This window comes from Corvus hawaiiensis, chromosome 22, assembly GCF_020740725.1.
Source record: "Corvus hawaiiensis isolate bCorHaw1 chromosome 22, bCorHaw1.pri.cur, whole genome shotgun sequence".
NCBI lineage: Eukaryota > Metazoa > Chordata > Aves > Passeriformes > Corvidae > Corvus > Corvus hawaiiensis.
In genome coordinates, this window is record NC_063234.1 from 910,176 (window position 1) to 936,324 (window position 26,149).

General features: G+C 48.4%; 1 protein-coding gene across 3 annotated transcripts; it reads right to left on the reverse strand.

The window, feature by feature from the left end:
- Positions 1 to 463: 463 nt before the first annotated feature.
- Positions 464 to 25,738, reverse strand: TMEM201 (transmembrane protein 201). Of its 3 annotated transcripts, XR_007207902.1 has the most exons (12): positions 25,163 to 25,333; positions 19,954 to 20,074; positions 19,218 to 19,412; positions 17,596 to 17,772; positions 16,609 to 16,988; positions 16,036 to 16,239; positions 7,508 to 7,725; positions 7,230 to 7,301; positions 5,370 to 5,660; positions 5,090 to 5,221; positions 4,401 to 4,673; positions 464 to 2,116 (listed from the first exon to the last, which is right to left on the reverse strand). XR_007207902.1 is itself a non-coding variant. In XM_048326214.1 (11 exons), the coding sequence occupies exons 1-11, from the start codon at positions 25,598 to 25,600 to the stop codon at positions 4,576 to 4,578; spliced, it is 1,962 nt and encodes a 653-aa protein (XP_048182171.1). In that variant the 5' UTR covers positions 25,601 to 25,738; the 3' UTR covers positions 464 to 4,575. The 3 variants fall into 3 exon arrangements, 2 of the variants coding, with proteins under 2 accessions (XP_048182171.1, XP_048182170.1); XM_048326214.1 differs by lacking the exon at positions 25,163 to 25,333 and adding an exon at positions 25,527 to 25,738 and having other exon boundaries at positions 464 to 4,673; XM_048326213.1 differs by having other exon boundaries at positions 464 to 4,673.
- Positions 25,739 to 26,149: the final 411 nt, after the last annotated feature.

Sequence of the window (26,149 nt, forward strand, 5' to 3'; positions counted from 1 at the left end):
AATCCCCATCGTTTCTCGCCGTTCCCGTACAGGGGCAAACACAGCCGGCACTTGTGTCCCCACCCATCGCCCCCAGCCCCGGGGCAGGGCCGCTCGCAGGTCCCTGCAGGTACCGGGAGGATGATGGAGAAGCTGCTCCGCTGCAGCAATGGATTCTACCAGTGTCACATCCGTGCAAGCACCGCAAGTCACTAAACCCTTCAAAATACACCTGTAGGTACAGAATTATTAGTGGGCTGTTGCCAGTCATTTAATTAAAATACATCCTCCTTTAAGAACTGTTGATTTGATCAGCTTATGCCACCTGCCCCCTAATTTACATTACAAAATAAAAACATAAATTAAAGACTATACAATAATACGTAAACACTCTCAGTCATGATTTCACAAAGAAAAAAACCCCTTAAGTGCCAAATGAACACAAAAGTACAGTGTGCATATAACGGGACCACTCACACTAAGGTGAAAACTTATCTGGTTTTATTTTTTAAAGAAAAATATTCCTCTTTAAACACAAAGCATGAACTAAAAACCTCAGAGGAACAGCTTCTCCTTCCTTGGAGCGCGTTTGACTAAACTGTACAGTGATAGAGCTCCCCAAAGAAGTACACACACATAACATACAGTCTTTCACAGGAAATAAGGTTTAGGACTTGAAATTGTCCTCCTCACCCTCTCTAGATACCCATTCAATCCAAAAATACTCTGTACCTTACTCCCACCCCAGAACACAGTGATGATAATTTCTGGATGCAACATATATTTAAAAAAAAAAAAAAGTGTTGGCCAAATTGGCCCATTCTAGCCTTTTAACAAATGTCTGTGAGAGAGGTTAAGACCATCGTTATTTCCAGGAATGGTGCTTGGAAGAAAAAACAGCAGCATCCACAGGCAACACAAGCCCTTCAGTCCAGCTGCCCTGTTACAAGGAACCCAGCCAGTTCAGCAGTGTTTTACAGACGTTCCCAGCACCCAGGGAGTGGGAATCAAACATTCACAGACCAAATATGTTGCTTGAACAAATAGCCTAAAATTCAGTGAATCTGGCCTACATATGCCAGCAATGAGGTTTTTTTCCCCCAGTGACCAATTTAATGTCTAAGATTTTATGTAAAAAGGTATGATAAACTTCAGGAACCATCAACTTGTTCTACCCATTCCCTCTATCCCATCAAATAGATATGTGCATAATATTTGTCACATCTGCTAAACTCCCCAGACTGCAGAATTGGAACCAGACTCCAAAATACAAATTCTTTCTAATTCAGAACAGCAAAATCATCTAAAGTATCTGTAAGGTCTCAGAACATGCCTAACAAGCCCATATCCAAAGAAAAGTACCTGGACATTTTCAATGGAAAGTAGGAAATGGAAAAGGTCTGGAAATAAAGCTAATTTATACTCCACCTGATCATTAATTGTTGGTATCATTAAGTCATGTTCAAATCTTTATCAGGCCATTTTGCAAAGATCTTTTCCGCTCCATACACTCCAACAGTTTTTACAGTAGGAAAAGTATTAGAAAAATAAAATCTCCCCCCTGAATGACATTGTATGAAGATCAACATCATCAGTCACAGAGATTTTTACAGGGGGACCAGATAAACTTCTGTTTCCTCCAAACCAGCTTTGTACAGAAAAGAGCAGCAAGATAGACACAGTATCTATGAGCTAGATTAAGGCCAACAATATAAAGACAAACATGGGCTCAGATCTTCTGAAATGAAGAAACCTTCCAAATGTTTTTATACATCTGCACACACACAGACACACACACACACACTCGTGTATTCCTCAAGCAAAGGCTTCACAACCGTGAGAGCACCACGGGAGAGAGTTCTAGCACCAGAATGAAAAACTTCCCTCTTCAGTAATAAAATCCAAAGTCTCTCTATTGCTTTGGACAAGGTCACCAAACTCCCTTCCAAGAACAGTTTCGGTGAGCAGCCGCAGAGGTGCAGTGACAGGTTACAGCGTTCCTGCTCTGGAATGGGGGTGGGAAGAGGCGTGTGGAGATGCTGCAGCTCCTGGGTTGCTGGAGAGGAGGAGAAGGGTGGTATTGCAATCTGGTCGAGACCGGGATCCAGGTGAGGGCGGTGGTAAAACTCAGCGCAGGCTGGGAGGTGAAAGTGAGAGATTTGCATACACGAAGTCACAGTGTACATCTGCTGGGTGACAAAGACAAGCAAAGCCACGGTATTCTCTGGCAGCTTGTCTCTGTATAGGAGGCCTCTAAGTAGGACAAGGATCCGTGAATGGGATGTCACACACTGCACCAGAACATCATGAAACCCAGCGAGCAGAGGTTTAAAGAGAAGCTTGGCAGTCGCTCTGCCATCATCCTGCCCGTACACATGCTCGAGTGAGTGTGCAAAGTCTATAAAAGGGACAAAAATCTCTTTACAACAAGGTTATGGGTCCAGTTTGGCTACAAGGAACAATTCATGCAAGTTACAATAGAATTAATCATCAATCTACAGCACATCATTGTGCTGCAGGTCTCTCCTGGCTCTAGGCCTTTGTCCAGGAGGTGCTGGCTGTGCAGCCTTCAGCAGCTCTCTGAGGAGGCCGAGAGAGATGCAGAGTCAGGAGTGACCTTTCCTCAGCCCCTCGGATCAGCACGTGTGGGTGCAGGTCTGGCCTCCCCTGCGAGGCACAGCAGGGCCAGTCTCACCCACAGGGAGGGTGGGAGCAGCAGCTGGAAGTGGGAAGCTAAAACTATGCAGGGAGGCTTGGAAAACACAAAGAGACAACTGGTTTTTCAGTGCTTGAACCAGCAGCAGTAAAGCCCCATTTAAGCTGTCACATGCCTGCTGATTAGAGTCTGGCTATGGCTCCCCTGATCTACCAAGTGAGGCTGTGGAAGGAACTCAATTAAAGCATGCAAGAAAAGAAATGAAGTGAAAGGAAAGGGTGATCATCACTGCGAGGTGTGACTCTCAGCTTCAGAGCAGAGAATGGTCAGCAGCAGATACACTTCGTTCTGTGCACATGCAAGAGCACAAGAGAGGGAACAGCAGCAAACTGAAAGGGAGGGAAAGACACAGTAAGCACCAATTTAGGATGCAAACACAGGACAGTGGGGTGGGGGAGTGAAATTTGAGGTAAAGGAGCCCAAAGGAAGACACAACAGAAAAACTCTTAATAGATCAGAGTCCCACTTCAGGAAATACACAGCTAATACCAGTCAACTCTCTTCTCACCAGGTATTCTTGACGCACTGGTGAATCTTCTCTCTGCACTTGGTTTTTAGGAACCAAAACATCAAGATCAGGATTTCTTTTTTTTTTCCCTAAGATGCACTAAATGATTTTGAGTGTTCAGGACAATACTCTAAATGGGCCCTGAATTCTAAGCAATGCTGAAGACTCACCCAAAAGCAGAAATACCCAAATTACGAGCTGCTTTTGAAAATCTACTCCTTCCCTTGGGCTAGAAAAGAAGAATCTATCCAGAAGGCTGAATTGTCCAGAAGCAGGTTTAGCATTTCTCACTGAGAGCACCTGGGCATTTTACCAAGTAAGAAGTATCTTAAACAGTTACTTAGCAAATCCCAACATCAGACTGAGGTGCCAGGTTTCTGGACAGATGTATACAATCAGACAGCTCCTCACCTACCTCTAACAGAACAGATTTGTGCGATTTACAGCAAGAACAGGCTCTGCCACTCACTGCTTCAGTGAAAACTCCAGCAGAGCTGTGAGCTGAAGCCCTTTGCCTATGGTGCAAATCACACCAACATCCTTTCTTTTTACCCACTTCAGAGTAAGAGAATTAATGCCTCCTGGGCAAAGCAAAGCAAAGCATGGGCTTCCTGGTTCTGATGCAGCCAGCACAGGGTGTCTGTCTGGGGACACACAGAGCTGGCTGGACACAGGGACACACAGCGGGGCTGAGAACCAGCATGGCCAGAATGGAACTGGTGAAAGCGGCCTCAGGGCCAGGGCCAGGTGGAAGCACGAGGACATCTAAGATGCAAGAACATGACAGAGCAGCCAAGGTCACCCATGTGCTTAGGCAAGCTTAAGGCAACTAAAGAAAGTTCACTGACAATTTAGAGGAGAGTGCCAAAGAGAAGAGAGAAGAGAACCACTGAGCAGAGGCTGGGGATGCTGTCACAGTAGCCACAGCCCAGCACCAGCTACTAAGCCATCCCTCTTCTACAGCTCATTTGTTCTAATTCTCCTCATTTTACCAGCACCATCAGCACGAGGTCAATATGTCAGAAAGAAGAGCTGAGGGTAGGTTCCTAAAAACGCAGCTCACGCATTTTCAGGCTTGTGTCTCAGGTCAGCTCTTTTGAAAGAACGAGTGTGGGCCAATGGACTGGCCTCCTACTTTGAACTGGAGCTGAGAATTCTGCCTGCCATCTCTAGGGACAATCCTGGGATATGTTCTACCTGGAAGTGACGGCAGCAGCTGCCCAGGTTCCTTTTCATGACAGTTGAGTGTACAGTAGTTTTTCAGAAAACAGCATGCAGCGGTGGCACGGCCATTAGACATGAAACCATGGTTGAACTCTTCTTGTCTCCTCAGGACCAGGTGGAACCAGAGGAAAGGGAGTGTTGGCACAAATCAGCGCAGGCTCCTGTAGACATAGGCTGATGTGAAGACAGCATTGAGAGTCAGGCTCACGGCGAGCAGGCCCCGGAGAGCAGAGACACCAAAGCGACCTTGAAGAGGAGAACACAGAGAAAAAAAGGGAATAGTACAAAGATATATTAAAGAACTGGTAAATAAAAATGAGCATATGTTGTACTATTTCTCTCTGCCCAATGTTTTCAGCACAAGCAGAAATTGCTGAAGCACTTCTCCTGTCAGGAAAAGCTCCTCTGCTCTCTTTTGGCTCTATCTTCATCTCATCTCATGCTCTCGACACCTGCATCCCCACCCCTCTTCTTCTGTCTTGGTTTAGCCCTTTGTCAGTGTTCTTCAGACAGTCCAAAGAACAGGAATAGCTTTGTTAAGATCTTAGAATAGCAAGAAGGTCCATTTTGCAACTACTTATTTATTTGATTTCCAGGAAAGATCTGTTACACTTGCAGAAATGCTCACACATGCATGAAGCACTCACATGACTTGCACTCACCTCTCCAGCCAGCCAAATCTTCCCCTTTGGTAGTTGTGTCTACCACACAGGTAGACGAGTGTGATGACTGATCCTCCTTTTTGATGGAATTATCACTGCAAATACTCCCCCCTTCCACAGCAGATCTCATATCTGCAAGGAGAAAAAGATAAGAAAATTCACCACCTGGGCTTCTCCTGAAGGTTTCCCATCTATTGTGGCCTAGATGTTGCAGGGCTGTGCTTGCAAACCAACTCCTTCCCACAAATGCCCTGCCAGGAGTGCAGCACCGGCAGCGTACCAGGCACTCCCCGCTCCACGAGGTTCTTCCTGGGAAAGCCGGGCAGCTCGGGGGCAAAGATGTTGCTGTCGGAGTGGGTGTGCTCCTCGGAGCCGCTCGGGGTGAGCAGGGCCTCGTTCTGCGACGGGAAGAGCAGCAGCTTCTGTCCCTTGAGGTTGAGGCGAGCGGGGCTGATGAGGGGCCGGCGGAAGCGCAGGGACCCCGAGCTGGAGGTGACGGAGCCGGCGACCGACGGCGCCGGGGACGGGATGCGGGAGGGGACGCCGCTGCCGGACAGCGGGGAGAAGGGCTCTGCAGCGGGAACACCACCAGACAAAACCAGCCGGTTAGCATCCCTGTACAACAGGCACAGTGCTCTGTAACAGTTCCACAAGAAAAAGGAGTGGGAGTTGCAAATGTCCACCAATACACCTTGTACTAAAATTCCTTCTTTCTTTGAGTCCCTGTCAGAGACTGAAATGGTATAGTTTATGACTTAAACATTTTCTTAAAGGGCTTTTAAAACTATTACAAAAGCTGCAAAGAAGACTACCACACCCTGAATGGGGCCCTGAGTGAGGCCTGACACTGCTCGCTGATGAAGATAAGATAAAGGAACAGCTCAGGGCTGGGACATTCACTGAGCACGGGCTTAACACCTCCAAGGTGGAGACCACAGCCCCAGGGCTATCAGCTGCCAGGCTGGCACAGACCCTCCACCAAAGGGTGAGGGGAGGAGAGGCTTTGAGTGTGTGCTGGAAATGCCTCTGGTCAGAAGTTTATCCACAGCAAAAGGGGGTGACATGGCCCATCACAGGGCCCCCCTCAAAGGGGTCCGCAGACCCTGCAGCAGAGCACCAGAGATGATGCAGCAGACCCTCAGTGTTGCAAGGGACAGTGTGTCAAGGCAGCCCCTGCAAGAGAGGCACGTGGGCGTTCCCGCCTGGCCCAAAGTGTGCATTAACCCACGGAATTCTGCACCCTTCGGCTGTGGCAGCATGTGGCGGCGTGGCCACGGCGCCCACGGGGGACCCTCACCACCGGCAGGGCGGATGGAGGGGAGCAACGAGACGTCCTTGGGACCCTCAGATGGGTGATGGGCTTCCACCTAACCCGTATCACCGCTCCCTGTTCCCCCACATACACTTCTTTTTTTCATTTTTCTCTCCCCTTCTCTTTTACTATTAAATAAAATACATCCATTTTTTGCCATCAACATCTAACCTCGTTTGATTTTAATCTCGTTTCTGGGAATATTTTGAACCTTCTAAGTTCTTTCCAGTTTATGCACAGAGACTTAGCTTGCTTTGCTTTTCTGGGTTTAAACCGGATCGCAACAGTCCCCTCGCCGCAAAACACGGAGCAATTCCACCTGTACTTTGCACTGGGATGCAGGAGGTTTGCACCGGCCCAGGCTGTGACTGCCTTGGCAGCAGCACAGACAGCCCAGGGACCCATCTGGGTCAGAAGGGCAACAGACAGGTCACAGAGGACACGGGAGCAGAAGGGCAGAGCAGCCAGGGCAGCCAAATTACCAACTGTTGGACTCTGCTGGGAAAGCTACAAAAGAGCTGCCCTAGGAACAGCTGAAGTCTCCTATCCAAGCAGGCTCAACTCAGCTCTAATTAGCAAAGGGCTCCTTGTTTTGTCTCACTGATGGCCCTATGAGCTCTCCCAGGGAGAACATCCAACACACACAGCACCTGATTTTAATGCAAATCCACTCTTAGCTGGGACTCTCCCTGCAGCATTTCTAACAGCAAAATGGACATTTTCACTGGAATGCGAGCAGGGAGGAAAGAATTCAACCAGACCATGTGTTTCAACCCACTCAGTGCAAATCCTGCGAATACAGTTGCTCTGGAAGGCCTAGAGCAGTACCTGATGTGGGGGATTCCTTGGACTGGGATGACTGTGAGGCCGGTCGGCTTCCACTGAACAAGTAGCCAGAATCTAAAAGCAAAAATGAAACAATTTGAACCCAGCTGGCTCAGCTACTGCCAAACCCCAAACTCCTACTGTTGGATACTCCTCTGCGCCACAGGAGCAGCCAGCCCTGAACAGGACTGTAACGTGTGGATCCCTCCCAGCCCATTTCCTTCTGAAGCACTGCACCATTCCAGGGCCATTCCCACTGGGACAGGCCCCTGCACACTCACCTGCCCTGGCCAGGGAGGGGATGGTGCCCAGCGAGAGCGCCCTGTTGAGACGGCCGGGAAGAGAGGAGGAGGAAGTTCTGCGTGGGGACCTGAAGAGCTGCTGGTTTGTCAGGTGCAGGATACTGGGTGGTGTTGGGACAAACAGAGACGTAGCAGGTGAAGGGAAGGCTGTGCCAGGGCTGCTGGGAAAGACAGTAATCGAGTCCCCAGAGAGGTACCTGCAAAGGACATGCATGACAGACACTTAGCAACGAGAAATCCCAGCAACTGCCTCGCTCATTGTGCTTGCAGGAACACTTGGTTTTGTTACCAGGTCTGGACTAACTTTTCAGTGCAGGAGTGCTGAAGAGTTTATGAGAATGTTCCTACACCTTGGGAAAAGAAGAACTGCTCAGCTGTACTTAAATTATTGTGCACCAACCTGTCCCACAATACAGGGTGGAAAAGAGGGTGAACAGTTTAGGAACTCCAGTGCAAATACCTTGGAGAAAATTACCCAGAGAATGCTTTATGAAGTCCAGCTGTTGAAAATACAGGAATTTTGTATTATTTTTAACAACTGAATGAAAATACATGGAAGAAAATCTATCATATGAATCAGAATCTCTCAATGATCCCCTGTAAGATTTTTTAGTCAGAAACAGGTAATAGAATTGTCAAATAAAGCATGATGAAGAACTGAGTACGAAATGTTTGTTTTTAAATGGAGATACCTGACTTTGCAGATACAGTATTTGGAGGCTTAATCTCACTTCTGATGGAAACAGAGACAGATGAGAGCAGCAATATGGTTACATGGCTTTTCTCCCATCAGAGAAAAGCCAGGAGTAAATCAGAGTGTGAAGAAAATCTCAGCCTTGCACTGTGGGGTGATTTATGCACGTGTCATTCTCTCCTGGAGATTAAAGAGGTGGTGCAGCAATATTATGCTGTGCTAACTCTAGAGTTAAGATTACAATTTAAAGCATCTTATAAACTACTTATCTGCTAGTAGGAGGCAGCCATCACCAATCCTGACCAGCTTAATGAGGCTGAACACGTGAGCCAAGCAGGGTCCTGGTGCAGGAATGCCTCTAACAGCAGCCAGGGATGTGCTGGTCTTGCAGCCCCAGGGGCCCAACCTCTCCAGGTTCCAGAGGACCTGCAAAGGGCATCCTGCTCTGCATCCATGGGGATTCCTTTAGTGACCCCACACACATCTGCCCCACCACACACACAGATGGATGTGCCAGCTCACCTTTGTAAGAGGAAATGAACGGGAAAGGGAATTAGAAGTGCAGCTCAGGACTGATATGAATCATAGGAGAAAGAGTGATACCTACCCCTCACTGTGGCAGGGCTGTGGAGGGCCAAATCAGAGCAGCACCTGTGAGCAACAAGGCTCTTTTGTCCTAACTTTGCACCTTCTGTGTTTTTGGACTAAAGGATCCAACTTTACACAGCTCCTCGCAGCAGCAGAAAACAGCTTAACGGGTTTATTGGCTTTTGGAAGTCTTTCATTTAAAGGGCTGGATGATATTACACTCATTTATCACTCATAACCACAATCCTGGGATTGTAACTGTTTTGGACAAGGCTTCCAATGGCTCTGCTGCTCATCAGCCCCACTTCTCAATCTCACCAAGTTAGTGCAGCCAGATCCTCAGGGTAGTGAAGAATCATTTGACTTGCACCATCCAGAAAAGGAATTTTTCTCATTAGCAAAGAGGAGCTGAAGAATTTTATGTATAGCTTATTAACGCCTTAGGACTGAATGCTGACCAAAGTATGTCTTAAATATTGATCTGTTCTGAACAAATTCCTCCTAAGTGTGCAAAACCCCATTCCTGTTGTCTGCACTCTTTAGTGTTTGTCACTGCCATGTCAAGAGGGCTCGATGCTGCTAAAAGCTCTCATGGGAATGTGCTTCATGCCTGAGAATGGGCAGCTGAACTAAAACTTCTTCCAGAAGCAGATGAAAAAAAGTGAGGAGATTAAGAGGATCATAAAGCAGGAAGCAACTATATCACAGCCCTGGGATGGAGCACTGCAACTGTGTCTTGGCTTCAAGCCATTTATCACATGGTAAGAGTGGCTCTGGCAACAGTAAAAAAAGTAACATAAAAAAAAAAGAAGGAAAAAAAAGGCTCTGGAGTCAGATAGCTTGTGGAAATAGTCAAGGCCTGGAAGCCGTTTATTTCAGAACTTGATATTGTGAACATCAAAAATTGGGTATCTTAATTAGTGTTTACAATGATCACAATGTTACTAGACAGTTTGGGCACAACTCTGCTACACAGATACTTAAAAAATAAATAAATAGAAGGTTAAAGTAGAGTATTACACGGTATGGGACTGTACACGGTCCTGAAGAAACACCTCCTGCCAGCAGAGCCTCCCCTCCTGTGTCCCAACAGCTCCCTGTTATCCACAGACACCACCATACGTGTGTGCCTCTGTAATGCACATTCTACCAGAGATGCTGCATCAGCCCTGGGACAGAGGGAGACATGGGAGAGCACGGGGCAGGCCAGGCTGCAGAGGGACCCACTGCTCTATCAGATAATTCAGCCCATGAAGTAAGAAGGTAAGATGCAGTCACAGGCAGGCAGCTTGGGGGATGTGCCCAGGTTCGTCTGATCTGCCCAGGGCAGTCAGGGGCAATGTGTCAGTCAGGGGGTGAAATGTTTCCTCTGGCCTTAATGTCTCCTCAGAACTGAGCTGGGGGCTACCCATGGACAGCAGCCCCTCTCCCCAGGCAGTGGGTGCAGAACAGGTCCCTGTCACCCCAGGAACAGGGTTACTGGCTGGGGAGCAGCACACTGTGTGCCCTGACACTGCTCTGCCCTGCTGCACCTCCTCACTCAGGGCCACAGCCTGTGCCTCCAGCCAAATTCACAGAACCAGGGGTAAAGAGCATTACAGGAATAAAAAACAGGCATGAGGACAAGGGAGAATAATGCTAAAATGGGCACAGGTCTCAGACACATTAATATTTTGATATGTGACTTAGAAAGCTAGAAACTTCAGCTGCCAAGAGTAAGAATTCTTGTCTCCTGCCTGCTGTCCTGCTTTGGACTAAAAGGAGGGTTGAATTAGAGCTGCCATGTCCTGCACTAACATCTTCTGGAGTACAGATGTTCGGCATCAATTGTGCCTTTCCCCCTAGCCGGTGGCACAAAGTGGGGAGGTGTGTGTGTGTGTATATGCACATCCTTTGTCTACACAAATCCAGACTTGCTGGCATGCCAAAAATGTTCAGGGAACCTCTTCCTGCCTGTGCACTCAAGAGCTTTGGTCCCAAACAAGGCTTTACAGGGGATGACTTCAGGACTGAGTACCGTCCCTTTCACTGGAGAGCACCTGCCATGGCTCCAAGAGCCAAGTGTACCTGCAGGTGACAGCACACCTGGAAGGAACTGGCAGGTTCTATGTGACAGCACACAATTTCAAAAGCATCTCTGAAAACCAAAGCAAAGCCATATAGCACAGCCCCCTTCAGCTTTCATGAGTGCAGTCAGTCTGGAGCAATTATCTGGCTATTAATTATATTAATTTTTATAAGAGCATAAATACTTTGTCCACATTACATCAATACATACTTCCCATAGTATCTAAGCATGATTATTAGCTTCACATAATTTCAGCGCACTTGATAAATATCCATAAAGTCAAAATAAAAAGCCACTACACCGTTTTTATAGCCCCACATGTTCTCACCCTTTGACACACCCAGGCTCACCAGGACATGCAAAGCATGGATGTAGGAAAGGAGGAGTTAAGAGAAGGGAAAGAACTGGATATAAATACAGTGTATTTAGAATGGTAAAGGGCCACAAAGGCGTCAGTTTGCATGCACTGAGGGCCTCAGGAAGAAGAGAAGCAGCAGCAGCAGAGATGCTGACTTGGTTGCTACCTCTGGGTTCTCCCTCATCCCCCTGTGGAGTTGCTCAGAAATTTTAGCTCCTCTTGTGCCCTGCCACACTCAGTGGGGGCACAGGAAGGACAAAAGCACTGGCCTGGCAGACACATGGGCAGTGCTGTGCCGTGCTGCAGCCATGGTTCCACCAAAGCAAAGCAACACAGTGTTGTCCCAGATCTTGTCCAGGGAAAGGCACTTAATGAACCCACACTGGCCCCTTTATAAATCTGGTTCTGCTGGGCAGGGTACAAGATTTTGAGTTGGCAGATCAGCCACAGCCACTGAGGGCCAGAGTCAGGCACTTGGGGATGGAGCAGATTTGATTTCAAGTGACACACAAACCCACTAACAATCCCTCAGCACCTCAGCTCTATTCTGCTGTACCATCCCCTGGTCCAGACACATGGTCCGTGTGAAAAAGCAGCACCTCGAATTAGGGGCTTTTGGGCTAAAACCCGCTAATATTGTTAAGATGTTTGCATGCTCTGGCCTGCATGGCTGCGAGAATCCTCAGGCAACAAAACTGCATCTGGAGACCACAGGTTACCACGTGTTCCTCTGTGGCCTGAAGTAAGAGCCCAGCTCAGGGAGAACAAGAAGCTCAAAGCACTGACCGAGTGGTTCTGGATGATTTTGTGGCAGCTGTGGTTGTTAGTTACCAAGCCTTTGTCAGCTCTTATCCCATCCAGCAGAAGGAAATGTGTCACACAAAATAGCACCCAGCTGCACAGGACAGGAGCACTGTGCACCAAAACACACATTTTCTCCTGCTGGACTCGCTGTGGGACAAGCAATCATGCAGTTAGATGATGTACCTAAGATATCTACACCTCGATGACACAGATGGTATCTAACTGCTGAGTGAAAAAGGCAAAGCACCTTCCATACAGAACCTATGGCACGGCAGTGTCTCGAACAGCCTATTTGGCTTTGAAATCAGGTGTGGCAAGAACAGTCTCAGTAAAGGCAGCAGTGGTTTGACTATTTTTTTTTCCACAGTCAATGGTAGAATACTGCTAATTTATGACTCATCTGCAGGGCTCGTTGTCTGAGACACAACTGGTACAGATTGAATGCTACATTTTATAAATCAGAACACCTCTGGACAAAAACCACCCTTCTTCTCCTTTCTTCCCTTACCCCAAAAGATCCATCATCCTCCACCATCAGCAACAGCATGTGAGGCAAGCAGAAAGAGAGGAGACTGTCAGCATCAGAGTCTCTAAATACCAAAAATTCAATTGCTGCAAGTTTGGTTTTGAGGCTCTGAGGTTTTTGTTGTTTTTAGAAGCAGCAGCACAGACATGCTGAGGCATGAGAAGTGGGGGAAATAAGCTGACACCTGAGCAAAAACAAAAGCTTCTTTGGCATTAAAATTGAACCCCACTTCAATATGTATTGTGTTATTTTGTTTCACCTTTGAAATTTTCCCAATTACAAGCAGTAAAGTTCTTCAATTGTAAGTTGTGAACGAAGCACCACAGACATCAGTTGTACAGCTTGGTTGTAAAACAAAGTAGCTTTCTGCTGTTCGGACATATAAATCAGTGCAACTGGTAAATATACTTCATTTATATTAATCTGCATAAAGCGAAGACAAACTGATTTCTTGCTTGTATGTCACTGGCAGTTAACATATCTCCCAGATTAAAGGACTTTAAACTCAGTACAGATTTGCCCTTGCTGTGCAAACAGAGCTAAAATATTCCTCAACAGGATTATTCAGGCTTCACAGTGTAAATCCTCTCCTTCCCACAGTTCTACCAACTGCCTGCTCCCAATATTTAGTGTGCATCCTCCCCATCCCATCCCAGCACTGCACAGAGAAAAAGAGAAGAGAATAAGAGAAAAGAACAGGCATGGTAAACAAATATAACATTTAAGAGCAGAACATCACAAAAGGCGCCTGACTCCAGGGAGCTTGAAGATGAGCCAAGTTTAAATTGAAAGAAAAAACCAAAGTGCTCCTAAAAAGAGGGGAGGAAAACAGCTACTGAGAGGAGATAGGAGGCAATATGAAACAGGACACAGTGAAGCTTAACACAGCCTTGACTTTCAGCTCCTGAAAATAAAACATCTGAAGAGGCTGCCAGCCATCTTTAGAAGCTGCCACTGAGAGTTTCCTTACTACTGGGCAAGAAACTTTGGACAGATTCATGTCATTCTTATTAATAAAAGGATATTGCTGGCAGAAATCAGGCATGACATTACCATCAGCTGCTCACACCCCTTGTTTCAGCCTTCTCAAAATATCCTTCAAACATGAGACTCCTCCCATCCTTGGACACATCTCACAGGAGAACAGCAAGAGGAACTTTCAATCCAAATTGTACAGGTAAGTGCAGAAGACAATCACAGCTAAACAGAAACATCAGTCTTTTCTTACATGTACTTTATGAGGAAAATTTGGAAGTCCTGAAGCAGGAAGAAGGAAGGAATTTAAAAAAGAGTCTGGATGCCTTATTTCACTTAATGGCCATAATAGCTCAAGGTTTCCTGCGCCTGTGGGCTGGAAGACAAATGTTTTGGGTCAGCATTGACAAGTGATGGGAACATGGAAGATGGAACCAGACTTTGCAGGTGCTGGATTCCTTTTGTGGGTAAGTAAGTAAACAACCCTCAGCATCATTCACAAGCACCAGAATGGAGCCAGGTTCTGTTAGCTTGAAGGTGGATATTGCAGCTCTCTGAAGGCACCAGAAAAAGGTTCCAAAGGAGAGCCCAGGTGGGCAGCAGGTCTGTGTGGCCATTCCCTTGCCAAGTTACATGCACACAGCCAGGAGCTGCACCTTCCCATGACTCAGCCTGGCTTATTGGTACTGAATTTCAGAGCTTTTGGCAGTGCTGCCTTTGTGCTTTCACAATGAACACCGGTTCGAGAAACAGTGAGTACAAACAGCTAGGAGACAGTTTTTGTTTCCTTTAAAAAAGCTCCTCTAATTTCACCAGCATCTGCAGCACCCAGTAGTGTCTGCATTTCTCAGTAGGAGTTGCAGATACTTCACAGTGAGAGCTCCATTCTGATTATTAATAGTTTATACACTGGAAGATCACGACACCCAATTATCTTGTATCAGACTATTAGGGTGGTGAGTTCCACTGTGCTATTCTGAACAGAAGAAAATAGCAGACGTTCTTTAAAAGTGCTATTTCCTCTTGAAAGACCAAAATCCATATGAGAAGCTCAGCGGAGTGCCTTTCAAACAACTGTGCAGGATAATCAGACTGCTTATCCTAAGAGGCCCCAACAAGTTAATCCTAAAAAACCCAAACAGCTGGAAGTTCCTTTCTCCCCACACAGTAATACCTAGCCACCCCAGCTTTCAGCAGAGGACTGCCAGGCACTCAACTCCAAGTCACAATTTCCAGGCACCTTTTTTCAGCAGTATTAGCACAATGCCAGACTACAAAAAGAAGCCCTGCAAGGAACCCAAAAAATACATCTGTGTTGCCATGCAGTCCCCCAGCAGAGCTCCCACCCCTTCCTACAGCACACCCTTCCCATCTGTGTTCTCAGCAATAAACACTGACTGAGTAGTGATGTACAATGAAAGCTGAGCAGATATCACAGCATAAGGTTGTCAGTCCCATATTTTTTCTCTTTCTAATGCTATAGGAGTGGAGGAACAAATGCATTTTTATCCACTTCTGCTTGTACACACATGTTGCTCGGGGAGCAGGTGGGTAAAAAACCCAAAGAAAGCTGGCATTGAAAGCAACAACCACTGGTAAATCTGAAAATTTAACCTCAAACAGCTGAATACTTTCAGGTATTAAGACACCCTGAGCTACATGACTTTTTAAAGCACCTTTTTGAATAAATTAATGAAGTTCCAGTCAAAAGCACTTAAGGACACTTCTCCATTTAAAACAGGAGCCAGGAGAAGGGCAGAGCGAGACAGGACGCAGGTAAGTGATGCTACACAGTGGAAGGCAAGGAGAACCAGGTTATGGGCTCTGTGTGGTCCCCTCCTCACGTGCCTGGGCACCACAGCACGCGTTAACGAGGACTCCAAATCCAGAGGCAAGTTCCCATCAGTTCCAAATTAAAATGAACAGCACCATTAGGAAAGTGAAGGTGGCCTGGGGCCCATGGTGGATCAGGGCAGAGGGTTCCTCTGTGAGTGGCTAAGGATGGAGAGGCAGTGAGAAGAACCAGGAGGACAGAAGGAGCCAGAATCTCTCTTTGGCTGGAGGAGCAGAAGGGGGAGGAGGCTGCATTTTATGGAGCAGTTTGTGAGGCAGCTGCTGGAAGAACTGACTTTGGGGAAGCTGGATATTTGTGCTGCTGATGTAGAATGCAGGAGGAAGGGAGAATGGAGGCAGCACGAGTAGCTTCCATGGCTAGCAGTGGAAATGCTCCGAGCAGCTACCACAGTGGTAAGCAAGGATGGGGAAAAAATTACATATATATGTATCTACACACACATATATATACACATCTGTGTAGATAGATATATATATATCTATATATAAAAAAAGGAAGACTAGATCTTCACTGCTTATCTATTCTTAAAAAAGAGAAACAGAGGAAGGGAAAATAACAAGAGGAGAGAGAAGCACCAGTCACAAAGAGTTCACAAGGCTTTTTTCCTCCTTCCCCCAGCGTCACTGCTCTGGCTCTGACCTTCGGGGCCGGAATCTCCGCTGGCCCGTTGACTTCCGCGTGGCCACGGCTGCGGTGAAGCCCACCAGGCAGCACAGGGACGTGGTGCCAAACTTGGCCGTGTCCAGCCAGCTGGGCGTGTCCACCTTCAGGTACCTCTCGGTCAAGTGCAGACTCATCACTACGAACCACAGGACTGAGGCAAACGCATCGATTCGCCGGAGCCTGCGACGGGAAAAGAAACCAAACAAGGGTTTCAACACCACTGAACCAGCTCGGTCCTGAGGAAAGAGAGGGAAGGTGGAGAGGGTAGCCAGACTGAGCAGGCTCTGTACTGCCTCCGACTACAGCACATCATGTGCAGCCCTGCCTGCTGCTGGGCAAGTGTCTGAGTAGATCAGTTCCACTTTCTACCAGAGCTGCACAGGCAATTTTTCATTCACAGTAATTCAAGCTTAAATTGAATCAATCAAGGCATGCAGTACTACGCGTCCCATTCTGGAAAGTGTTTACCCCTGGATCACCGAGGCAACACAGGACTAGACAGCTCCCAGTAGAGCAGTTTGAAGTGAGACAGAAGCTGAGCACACCCACCTGATGCGCCCAGCCAGGAACATGGCCAGCAGGCAGGTGAAGAGCCCCAGCACGGCCACTGCCATCTGGTGATTCTTGCCGTAGGCCCACGCCGCGCTCAGGTTCTCCACCACGCGCTCCGGGAGCAGGCGCAGCAGCTCCCGCCAGCCCCTCACCGAGCCCTCGCTGCCCCCGCCTGCACGGGGGCTCGTGCCAGTCCTGTTGCGCACAGGGCCAGAGGGGACAGCAGCAGGGACGGCTGTGCTGAGGGAGAAGGGGTCGCCCGACCCGTACAAGGCCATCAGAACCAGGAACGTACAGCTGAGGAAGGCCAGGAACCGCAGAAGTATCACCTGAGCTGGTGTGGTGATGGAAGTGGAAGACGAGGATGAACACAAATTCTGCAGAGGGAGACAGAAACACCTTGTCAGAAGCTGAATGAACTGCAGCAAGGTTTTGAAACGGTGCTGTAGGAAACACTTCCAGACTGTATGGTTTACTGGACTGTTCTGCTCAAGTCCTTCTAAGTCTCTGTACTGGGCTGACACCACATGGGATTATTGTAGACTAGCAAGGAGAAACAGCAGAGATATGAGCAGAAACCACGGTCAGGCAGGGCAGTGAAACAACGAGAAGGTCATAATTCAATTCCCATTGTCCTTTTTTTCTTTCTTCCCCTTGTACTCTGTAATTTCCTGCACTGCACTCATAAACTGGCTTCCCTACCTCCCCTTCTCTGCCTGTCCCATTATTTTCCTTCCACTCTGTTATTACATTAGACTTACCTTCTGGCAACTGCACTGAATGACACCAGCAAGGGGAAAACCTCAAACTAAGGAGCATCTGTGGCAACACTGCTGTGCTCTTCTAAACTGCCGCCGCACCCCCAAGCTCCCAGGGCTAGAGAGCCCCAGGGCTGCTGCCTCCCTTTCCCAGCTGCAGACCCAGGTGCAGCGGTACAAAGCTCTCTGTCCCTGCCCCTGAAGTCCCTCAGGTGTCCCCACGTACCTGGCTGTAGCTCTTGTCCGTCTCCCGGCGCCTGAAGTGGTGGCTGAGCAGCAGCGCCCGCAGCTGCCGGTTCTGGTGTTTGATGTAATACTCCACAGCAGCCTGGCACGGGCGGCACAGCTTGTAGGTCTGCTCCAGGTGGTGCTTGTACACCTCAATCTCCTCGTCGTACTTGCCCTGGTGAGAGAGCGGGAGGGGGAAAGTAGGTGAGAAGTGCAGGTCCCTCACCAGTTGTCATGTTTGCTATCGACAGGTGGACAAAGCATGACTCCAGCCTCACAGGGACAGCTCCCTGAAACCAGACCTGGGCAGTGACCAAGCTGCAGGCCAGGCATACAACCAGCTTCACACAGAGCTGACCCAGCCTCCATGTCCCAGAAGGGATGGCAAAAAAGAGCCTTGGAGGAGGCAGCTGTGGCCCAGTATCAGCATGCTGAATTTCTGTGCCCGATTTTGCTGTCTTTTTTGAGATCTTATGAACTCCACATAGGTGACACAAGTAACTAGAATTACTCTTCCTCTCCTCAAATGAAGGGACACAAAATACCTGTTGCTCCTTCACTCCAGGCTCATCCCTCCCTGGAACAGCCAGCCCTGCTGTGCAAGGCCTCTGCTGTCACACTGACACCCTTATCCAAGCACACTTGTGGATAACACAGTCCCAGGTTTCTCAGCTGGCACAGGCACTGCAGTTCACTGAATGCCAAAAAAGGGGCCAAAGGCTGGCAGTACTTGAGCAACTGGATAGGTCTGGCAAGAGGCAGGGACTAGAAATAAAGCTGAGAAAGGGCATCAGACAAAGATATTTTCATTTATCATGATCAAATTTCAATCTGTTCTCTGGGAGTCATTCTTATTAAACCCATTACAATTACACAAAGCAGACTGGATTAGGCAAACCAGAGGATGGATACATCACACTACAGCTCAGTGTAACCCCAAGGCTTGACCACAGCTGAAGGCTACGGAGTGCAGCACAAAATTCTCTGCATGAAACTTTAGGGAGCCATAAAACTGTGAAGGAGAAACCCCACTATCCCATCCTCCATGTATATCAAGTAATGGGAAGGCCAAGAAGTTGCTCAGCAGGAAACCCTGTTGCTGTAACTGCAAAATCCCTTTGCCCTTCTAGGCACAGATGCCTAACCAGGGAAATTATGTGGCTGCAGAGGATTCCTCTCCTACTTCACTAGTAAATGCAGAGCAGAACAGCCAGGGCCTCAGGAAAACAAAATCTATTAAGGCTTTTATTGTGGGCTGTTGTGCCTCTCAGATCCCATAAACTCAGCCATGGGAAGTACCAGAGTTGTAAGATGATCTCAGAAACGTTTTGGGCTCGAGCTTCAATTTCCAGTGCTCATCTAGAACAGGGGTACATTCCAGCTCTGAAGTAGAATTAGGTAAATTTGCAACACTAATCAGTGAACTTCTCTGCACTGGAGTGCCACACAGTGCTTCTGAAGACTGTTGGAGCATCATTCCACAGCACACTGAGAAACTGCTCTCTCTCCTGCTTACTGGGCTGCATCATGGAATGAACAGAGCAGGAACAGCAGATACACGGATGGGAATGCCTTGGACAAACATTCTCCAGTGACTGGCAGTCCCTAACGAACACTTACCTCCTCCCTTGGTGAGAATGAAGCCAGCTGTTTGATTTTCATGGTTTGATGGTTGTTGCATTTCTTGCAGAGCAGAATTTGGCTGCTCACCCACTGCTGCGGTTTGGCGGGGTCACAGAAAGTCGGACTGCCCGACACAACGTGGTTAAGGTGTTCCATGTACTGGGCAGGGATGGGCTTGTTGTAGTCTCCATTCTGACAAAAAGCAGGGGGGAAAGCAAACATTCCATCATAAAATCAAAGCTAGGTTGACTGTAAGATTCCCTAAGCTCTGTCAGCAGCTCTACATTTCATTAGCATTCACCTACGTAACAAAATAAGTAAGTAAAAAAAGAGACAAAATGCTTCAAATCTTCGCCCCATCTCCAGTGTCCTGCACACCTATCACAAGTAGCTGGTGGTGCTGGATTTCAGCTTAAGACAGGCCTTGCTATTTAACGGGATACAAAACCAGAGAAGAATTGTTCCATATAGTAAAAAGAGTGTTCTTAAGAGATATGTCAAGGCCACTTTTGCCCTTTAAAGCAAGAGAGGAAAATTTGCCTTGGTCTCTCTAGCCAGCACACCCCAGTGCAGTGGATTCTTTCTCCAAGTTCAGGTGCAGAGCCCACGGGTGCTCAGCGCAGAGCTGCCAGCTGTCCAACCGCTGGACATTCAGCTGCCCTGCAGCTGTACCATCCCAACTGAGGAGCAGGGCTCCCAGGGCATGCACATCCCCAGCTGCTGCTCCCCGTACCTCCTGGAAGCCGTTGTACTGCTCGCAGTTGGGGCAGTCCCAGCAGTTGCGGTTCCCGTACGGCACCACCGTGTCCTGATTGCAGAACCAGCAGTTCACCGACACGTGCGTGGGCTTCTTCCTGTCGGGAGAGGAAACGTCTCAGGCAGGAGCACTGAGCTCAGCTGACGGAGAGGAAAGCAATGGCTTTCAAACAGGGAAATGCAGGAAAACAATCAATCTTCCCGTTCCATGTGCGTAGTGATATGACTCGGAGTAGTCATTTTAGCAATGAAAAGATGGACTGTTAAAGTGGAAATAAATTCTGCCTGACAATCATACCTCTGTTCTAGTACCATGGACGTGCCAGAATTTTAATAATAACCTTGTGAATTACCCATTTCACTGTTTTTCAGGGGCATATTTGGGGGTACAAGTCCTCTCCATAATCAGCAGTGTTATTCTATGAGAAGGTGCAGTAGAATTGATGCTTAATACACAGGATTCCAGGAGAAGGAAGTCAGGATCCACAAGAGCTGCCTGTGACAGTGCTCAGAAACACAGGAAACGGGCTCATGGTTACAGTTCTATCTGCCCCGTTTGGTAGAAAATTTTTCAAGGACAAGGGCATATCAAATTATGCTGAGGTTCCAGCACTGTGAACAGCTGTTTCTTCACAACTTTAAGTACTAAAGGAACTGAGGAATCAACATTTCTTCCCCTGCTTTTATGCACTAGAACTGAAGGGATAAAGACTAATGACCTTCATCCGTGAGCCCCTTGTTTTCTAAAGCAATCCTGTTAAAACAACAGCCAGTACAGACAAACAGCTGTGACGTGGCCCCACCACAACAGGTTGTGACAGATGTTTGAGCAAAGAACTTCAGTGGCCCAAACCCCTGAGCCTGTCTGCTAGAGAAGCTCTGCATTTGTCTCGACACAGTGCAATCCCCAAGAGGAGCTTCCTGCCAGGTCAAGGCACCACAGCCCAGCTGTCTGGGTTTATCAGAACCAGTCCCAGTTCCAAGGGAGGGCAGCTGCTCAGGACTCGCTATGGCATCTACGCAGACAGATGGAGCCAGCTGCCACCAGCCCAGCTCCACTAGGGAATTAATAATCTGTGTGGCTCCACTGCAGCAGCAGAGAGGGCGATGGAGCAGGGGAGCTCACCAAGGGCCTGGGGAGCAGCTAACAGTAGCCAAAGTGCTCCCAGTTGAGAGCAACTTTTCCCAGCTGTGGGAAATGTTCTCTGCTGCTGAAACATCTGAATGCTGCGGAAGTGTTGCCTGGCACCCTGCAACCAAACAGCCAGGGGGGTCTTCTCTCTCAGCCATCACCTCTCTAGATGGATCTCTACAATTGACATTTTTTCCCATTTCCATAGACCATGCCTTGAAACTCGGTTCATAAAATATCAAACCCTCAAGCAATGTCCGAGCCTCCTGTTCAGGCACTAACAATGAGGATATGCTTGAAATGAAGCACTGAAAAGCCAGAATGTACAAAGGATTCCCTGCCAGATGCTGAAAGAAAATGGCTGGAGCTACTAGGATGACAGATTCTCATCTCAAAATAGATGCAAACACCCACACCCCTCTTAAAATGAATATTCCCTGCTCAACTTTCTTCACTGCCAAGGGGGCTCAACTGATCCGAGTTAAAAATACCACTGCTAAAACTAACAGGCAAAAAAAACCCCCAAACCAACCCAGAGTTTAAAGCAGACAAATCTAGGTCGACAGTCTGAGTTATCCACGAGCTACCGCTGTCCAAAAGCCAAGCACATGCCAAAGCAGCCACGTGAAGGGTGGACAACAACACCTGTTGTATTGGTTCAATCTCACTGTCACAGGTGTAAAAGCTGTGCAAATATAACATGTAGGGTTCAGCCCCCAGAACACAAACCCTGCTGCTCCTAGGGCACAGCCTGAACTCTGAGGGAGGTTATTGCCCAGGTCCCAGGTACTGCAGAACCTGCCACAACCCCTCCCTCTCGCCACTGTGCACCATCCTCTGGCACCCACGGAAATAAGACACACCACCCCTCAGCTTCTACCCACCCCCAGGCTCTAAATTCCATGACATGACAGAGGTAGAAGCACTGATTTCAAGGATAACGAGTGGAAAGCACTGGCAAAGAAATGAATAAAGCAGTCATGCTATAAAGCAAAAGCCATCAATGCCAAACCCTACCTGAGAACTTGCTAATATCAAAGACCAAATCCTCAGTATACTCGAGACCTTTCCATCTTTTTCCAAACAGGATTTCCCTTCTCGCTCTTGAGGCTCAGGAAGTACTACCAAGGATTAAGTAGCAGCACTTCATTCTGACAATGTATGCAAAAGAAATGGCTACATCCTGGATTATTTAGGATAAAAGGCAGTAATACTTCCTTTTGTGAACCTATAATCTGTTGCCATAGAAATAGGTGCAAAAAAATCCCAAATTCCCAATCTGGTGCACGCAAAAAGAAGAACAAGGGGAGAAAAAGGTCGTTTAGGCAAGAACATGTAGGTAGGGTGCTAATTTTCTAGTTACTGGGCAGGACTGAAAAAAACCAGAAAACAAGTTCTGCATTTGGAAAGACTCTCAAATACAGATTTAACTACTTTGGAGCTATATTTACCTTGACTGAATTCAGGCAGCAGCTGAGGGCAGTGAGCTAAAGCACACACTGCTTTTGAAGTCAGATCCTGGTATGAGACTGACAACACATACCCAAGCCTTTAGCGTGCGCTCAATCCCTTGCAAAATGAAAGGCAAATCACCCCTGAGGAGTTTATAATCTACCACTGTACCAATCTGAACCAGCTTCACTGGACAGAGAACCTCCCAGCAAGCTAAAACCTGAGCAACAAGAAGTAATTGAGTTACCTGCAGCACAGAGAGATTCCATTCACAGCTGACTTGCTGTGCTAACTCCATGTGTAACCTGCACACCCAGTCAGGCTCAGAAAATATTCCCAGGCTTGGACAAATTGTTTTGCAGGTAGAAAGTATTTGCTTAAGACAAAATTGAGGGGAAAATACCTGCAGTAAACTCAGTTATGAGATCAACACCTAAATGTCTGACATTGCTCAGATAATATGACAAAATGCTCCTTTGTGAGAAGCTACTGGATTCCGTTATTTTGCTCACAAAAATCAGGCTGCACCTCTGCAGGTCCCATTGACAAACACTGGTTAGCAACCAGTTTGTGTCTGTCATGTAACGTAAGGAGGAACCTAGGCTCCTTCCAACTCCCAGCACTCTTCATTACTCCTCATTTATACACACATTTAAGGTCATGCTGAAGTCCACGCTTCTAATGGATTGCCACAACAACAGTCTCCCTGATAAGTGCTGGTAATAATAAACTGGATTTATAAATATTTTTATTTACATCTATTCCCCACCCTCTTTACTACTAAGAGAGAAGATGAAGATGTTTACTCTTCTATAGTCTTGAAAGAGACCACTGGTGGATGTGCAGTTCTTCGCTGGATTATCCTCATTCTCTGCCAAGGATTAGAAGAAAAACCCAATTCTCCATTAAAGGTATTTAAAGCAGCAGTCTTCACTCTGGCACAACTGTATTACGAAGCAGTTATTCATATGTCTATGCCAGCAAATCTGAACAAAAAGCACATGGGGAAGAGGAGCTGTTTTGCACAGATCAGTTTTGATCAAACCACATCTAGGGGCACTTGGACAGACCAAGCCCCGGCCCGGCACTGTTGGCACAACTGGGTTAAGAGCTCAGCTCCCTGGCAAGGAAGCTCCTGGGTGGCAGACAACAGCTGCCAAACTCTAGGTTGTGCCCATGTCCATCGCCTGTCAGTAAAGGGGTCTGTCAGTGCAGACCCAACACTAACCCCCATTTTCCAGTGCAAGAAAAACACATCACAGCTGCCTAGACTCCAGCAGGTGAACTATGATATAGATGCATTTGCTCAGAACTAGCACCTATAGACAAGATTTAGCCATGAGACCAAATTTCTAGTACAGCGTTGTAAGTTACAAAGCAGCTTGTCCTCTCCCAAGAGCCAGACTTAGTGATCTCTCAACCAGAAAAAAGGTGCCCAGTGGACCCAGGCAGGGACACAGACCCAGTGATAACCACCCCCAGGTTCTGTGCATATCTGGACATCAAATCTTTTATCTCCTTGATCAACAAAAAGCAAAGGCAGCATCATATCCATGCCTGACATCATGTCTGTGTCCCTTATTATGCTGTCCTTCTGATGGCTATGGAAGATTCATTTAACTAAGGCAGAACTAAGAAATGTGGAAGTATCAGGATAGTACTGAGAAATACAAACATGTAGCCTCAAAGAATTATCAAGGTCACCTGAAAGAATTTACCAGCAGTCTTCAAGGACTTGGGGAGAAATGCTTTCCATTCCAGAAACCTTTTAATGAACCTGAGCAAAACAAATCCAATCTCCTCCCTCAAAAGGCATGTTAGCCTCAACTGGGTCAAAGAAATCTTGCCTGCTTCAGTGGGATTGCTTTAGGCCACCTGGATTACTTGGCTACCCTAAATCTGTCATAGAAATGCTAAGTCTTATATATGGGCTAGTGTCCCATTGATCATTGATACGGTTAAATAAACAGCAGATGCTTTAGAGCAAACCTCAGGCATCATATTGAGGATGTAGGAATACGCTTCTCTTGCAAAGCGTAAACTTGAAATGAACCTTAACACAGGGAGCCCTTGGGACTGGCTTGTCTCCAATAGAAGCACTTAACAGACAAGCAGACTGCAAAGTCTATTGCTATAAAGACTGAAATGCCTCATATTCCACACATCCCTACATTCCTATCATGCTATGCTAGATTAGAATCTGTCAAATTAAGCTTTTCTCCTTTTACGAGATCTGAATCATGACATCTCTCCTGATGCTTTTCAAACCTGGTTTTCAATTGGTCTGAATTTGTTCTAAGACCAGGAACGTTCTGTGCAATTAAGAAATCAGTAACCAGAGAATTCTGGTCCTTAATCAATAATTTTGACTTGTAAGGCATCTCTCCAAGTTCTAGCACTGTGCCAACAGCGCTGTTATTTTACAGACCTGCTCCCCAGCAATCTTTCCTTCACCCCACATCAACCAGAGAAAGGAGCAGGATCTTCTCTCTCCCTGCCTCAAAGACGTCAGAAAACAAGCAGGGGAGACCCCGCTCGCCCCGAGCCGCGTCCCCCGGCGGAGTGCCCGGGCCGGAGGGCGGGCAGCGATGCCCGTACTCACCGCTCCCAGCGCAGCGCGTCCTGGATGCTCAGCCCGGCACACAAAAGCCATTCCCGGGGATACGGAAGAACGCACCCAGCCATTCTCCCACACACTCCTGCCGCCGACCACGCGGGGAGCCCTGCCCCGCACACCCGCTCTGGGGACGGGCACGGACCCTCCCGGGGCTCTCCAGGAGCGGCCCCGCTGCTCCCACCCCGCGGGGCGGCCGGGCGGGCTCCGGGCCCCGCGTGGCGCCTTCCCGCCGCCGCGGGCCGCATCCCGCCATGGCCCTGCCTCCCTCCTTCCTTCCCTCCCTCCCTCCCTCCCTCCTTCCTTCCTTCCTTCCTTCCCAGCCTCCCTCCCCGCGCCCCTCCGGCCGTACCTCCGCGCGATGCGGTAGAGCAGCAGCCCCGCGGCCGCGGCGCAAGCGGTGACGCCCAGCCCGGCTCCGTCCATGCCGGTGCCGCCGCGCTGACCCGGCGGCGGCGGTGCCGCTTTGTAGGGGCGCGGCCGCCCCCCGTCCCGCCCCTCGGCCCGCGGGGGCGGTGCGTGACTCACGGAAAGGCCGGAGTCGTGCGGCGGGGCCGCCGTGAGTCAGCGCTGCAAAGGCCGAGATCGTGGCGGCGGGGGCGGCCCGGGGCCCCGGCGCTGCCCCGGCCGTGCGGGGGCGGGCAGGGGAGGTCGTGCCTGGCCCGCCGTGCCTGGCCCGGCGCCCGGCCCGCACAGCTCAGAGCGGGGGGGCATTGCCTCTCCTAAATTTAGACGGCGGCGCTTTCTGTGTGACAACAGGGACAGGCCCCGCTGAAGGACGGCCGCCGCAGCCGGGCACTGCACGGAATAGCCCGAGCTGGAAGGGGTGTACAGGGGACACAGTCCAACCCCTGGCCCTGCACAGACACCCCAACAACCCCACCCTGGGCATACCTGGCAGCGCTGTCCAAACGCTCCTGGAGCTCTGGCAGCCGCGGGGCCGGGACCATTCCCTGGGGAGCCTGGGCAGTGCCC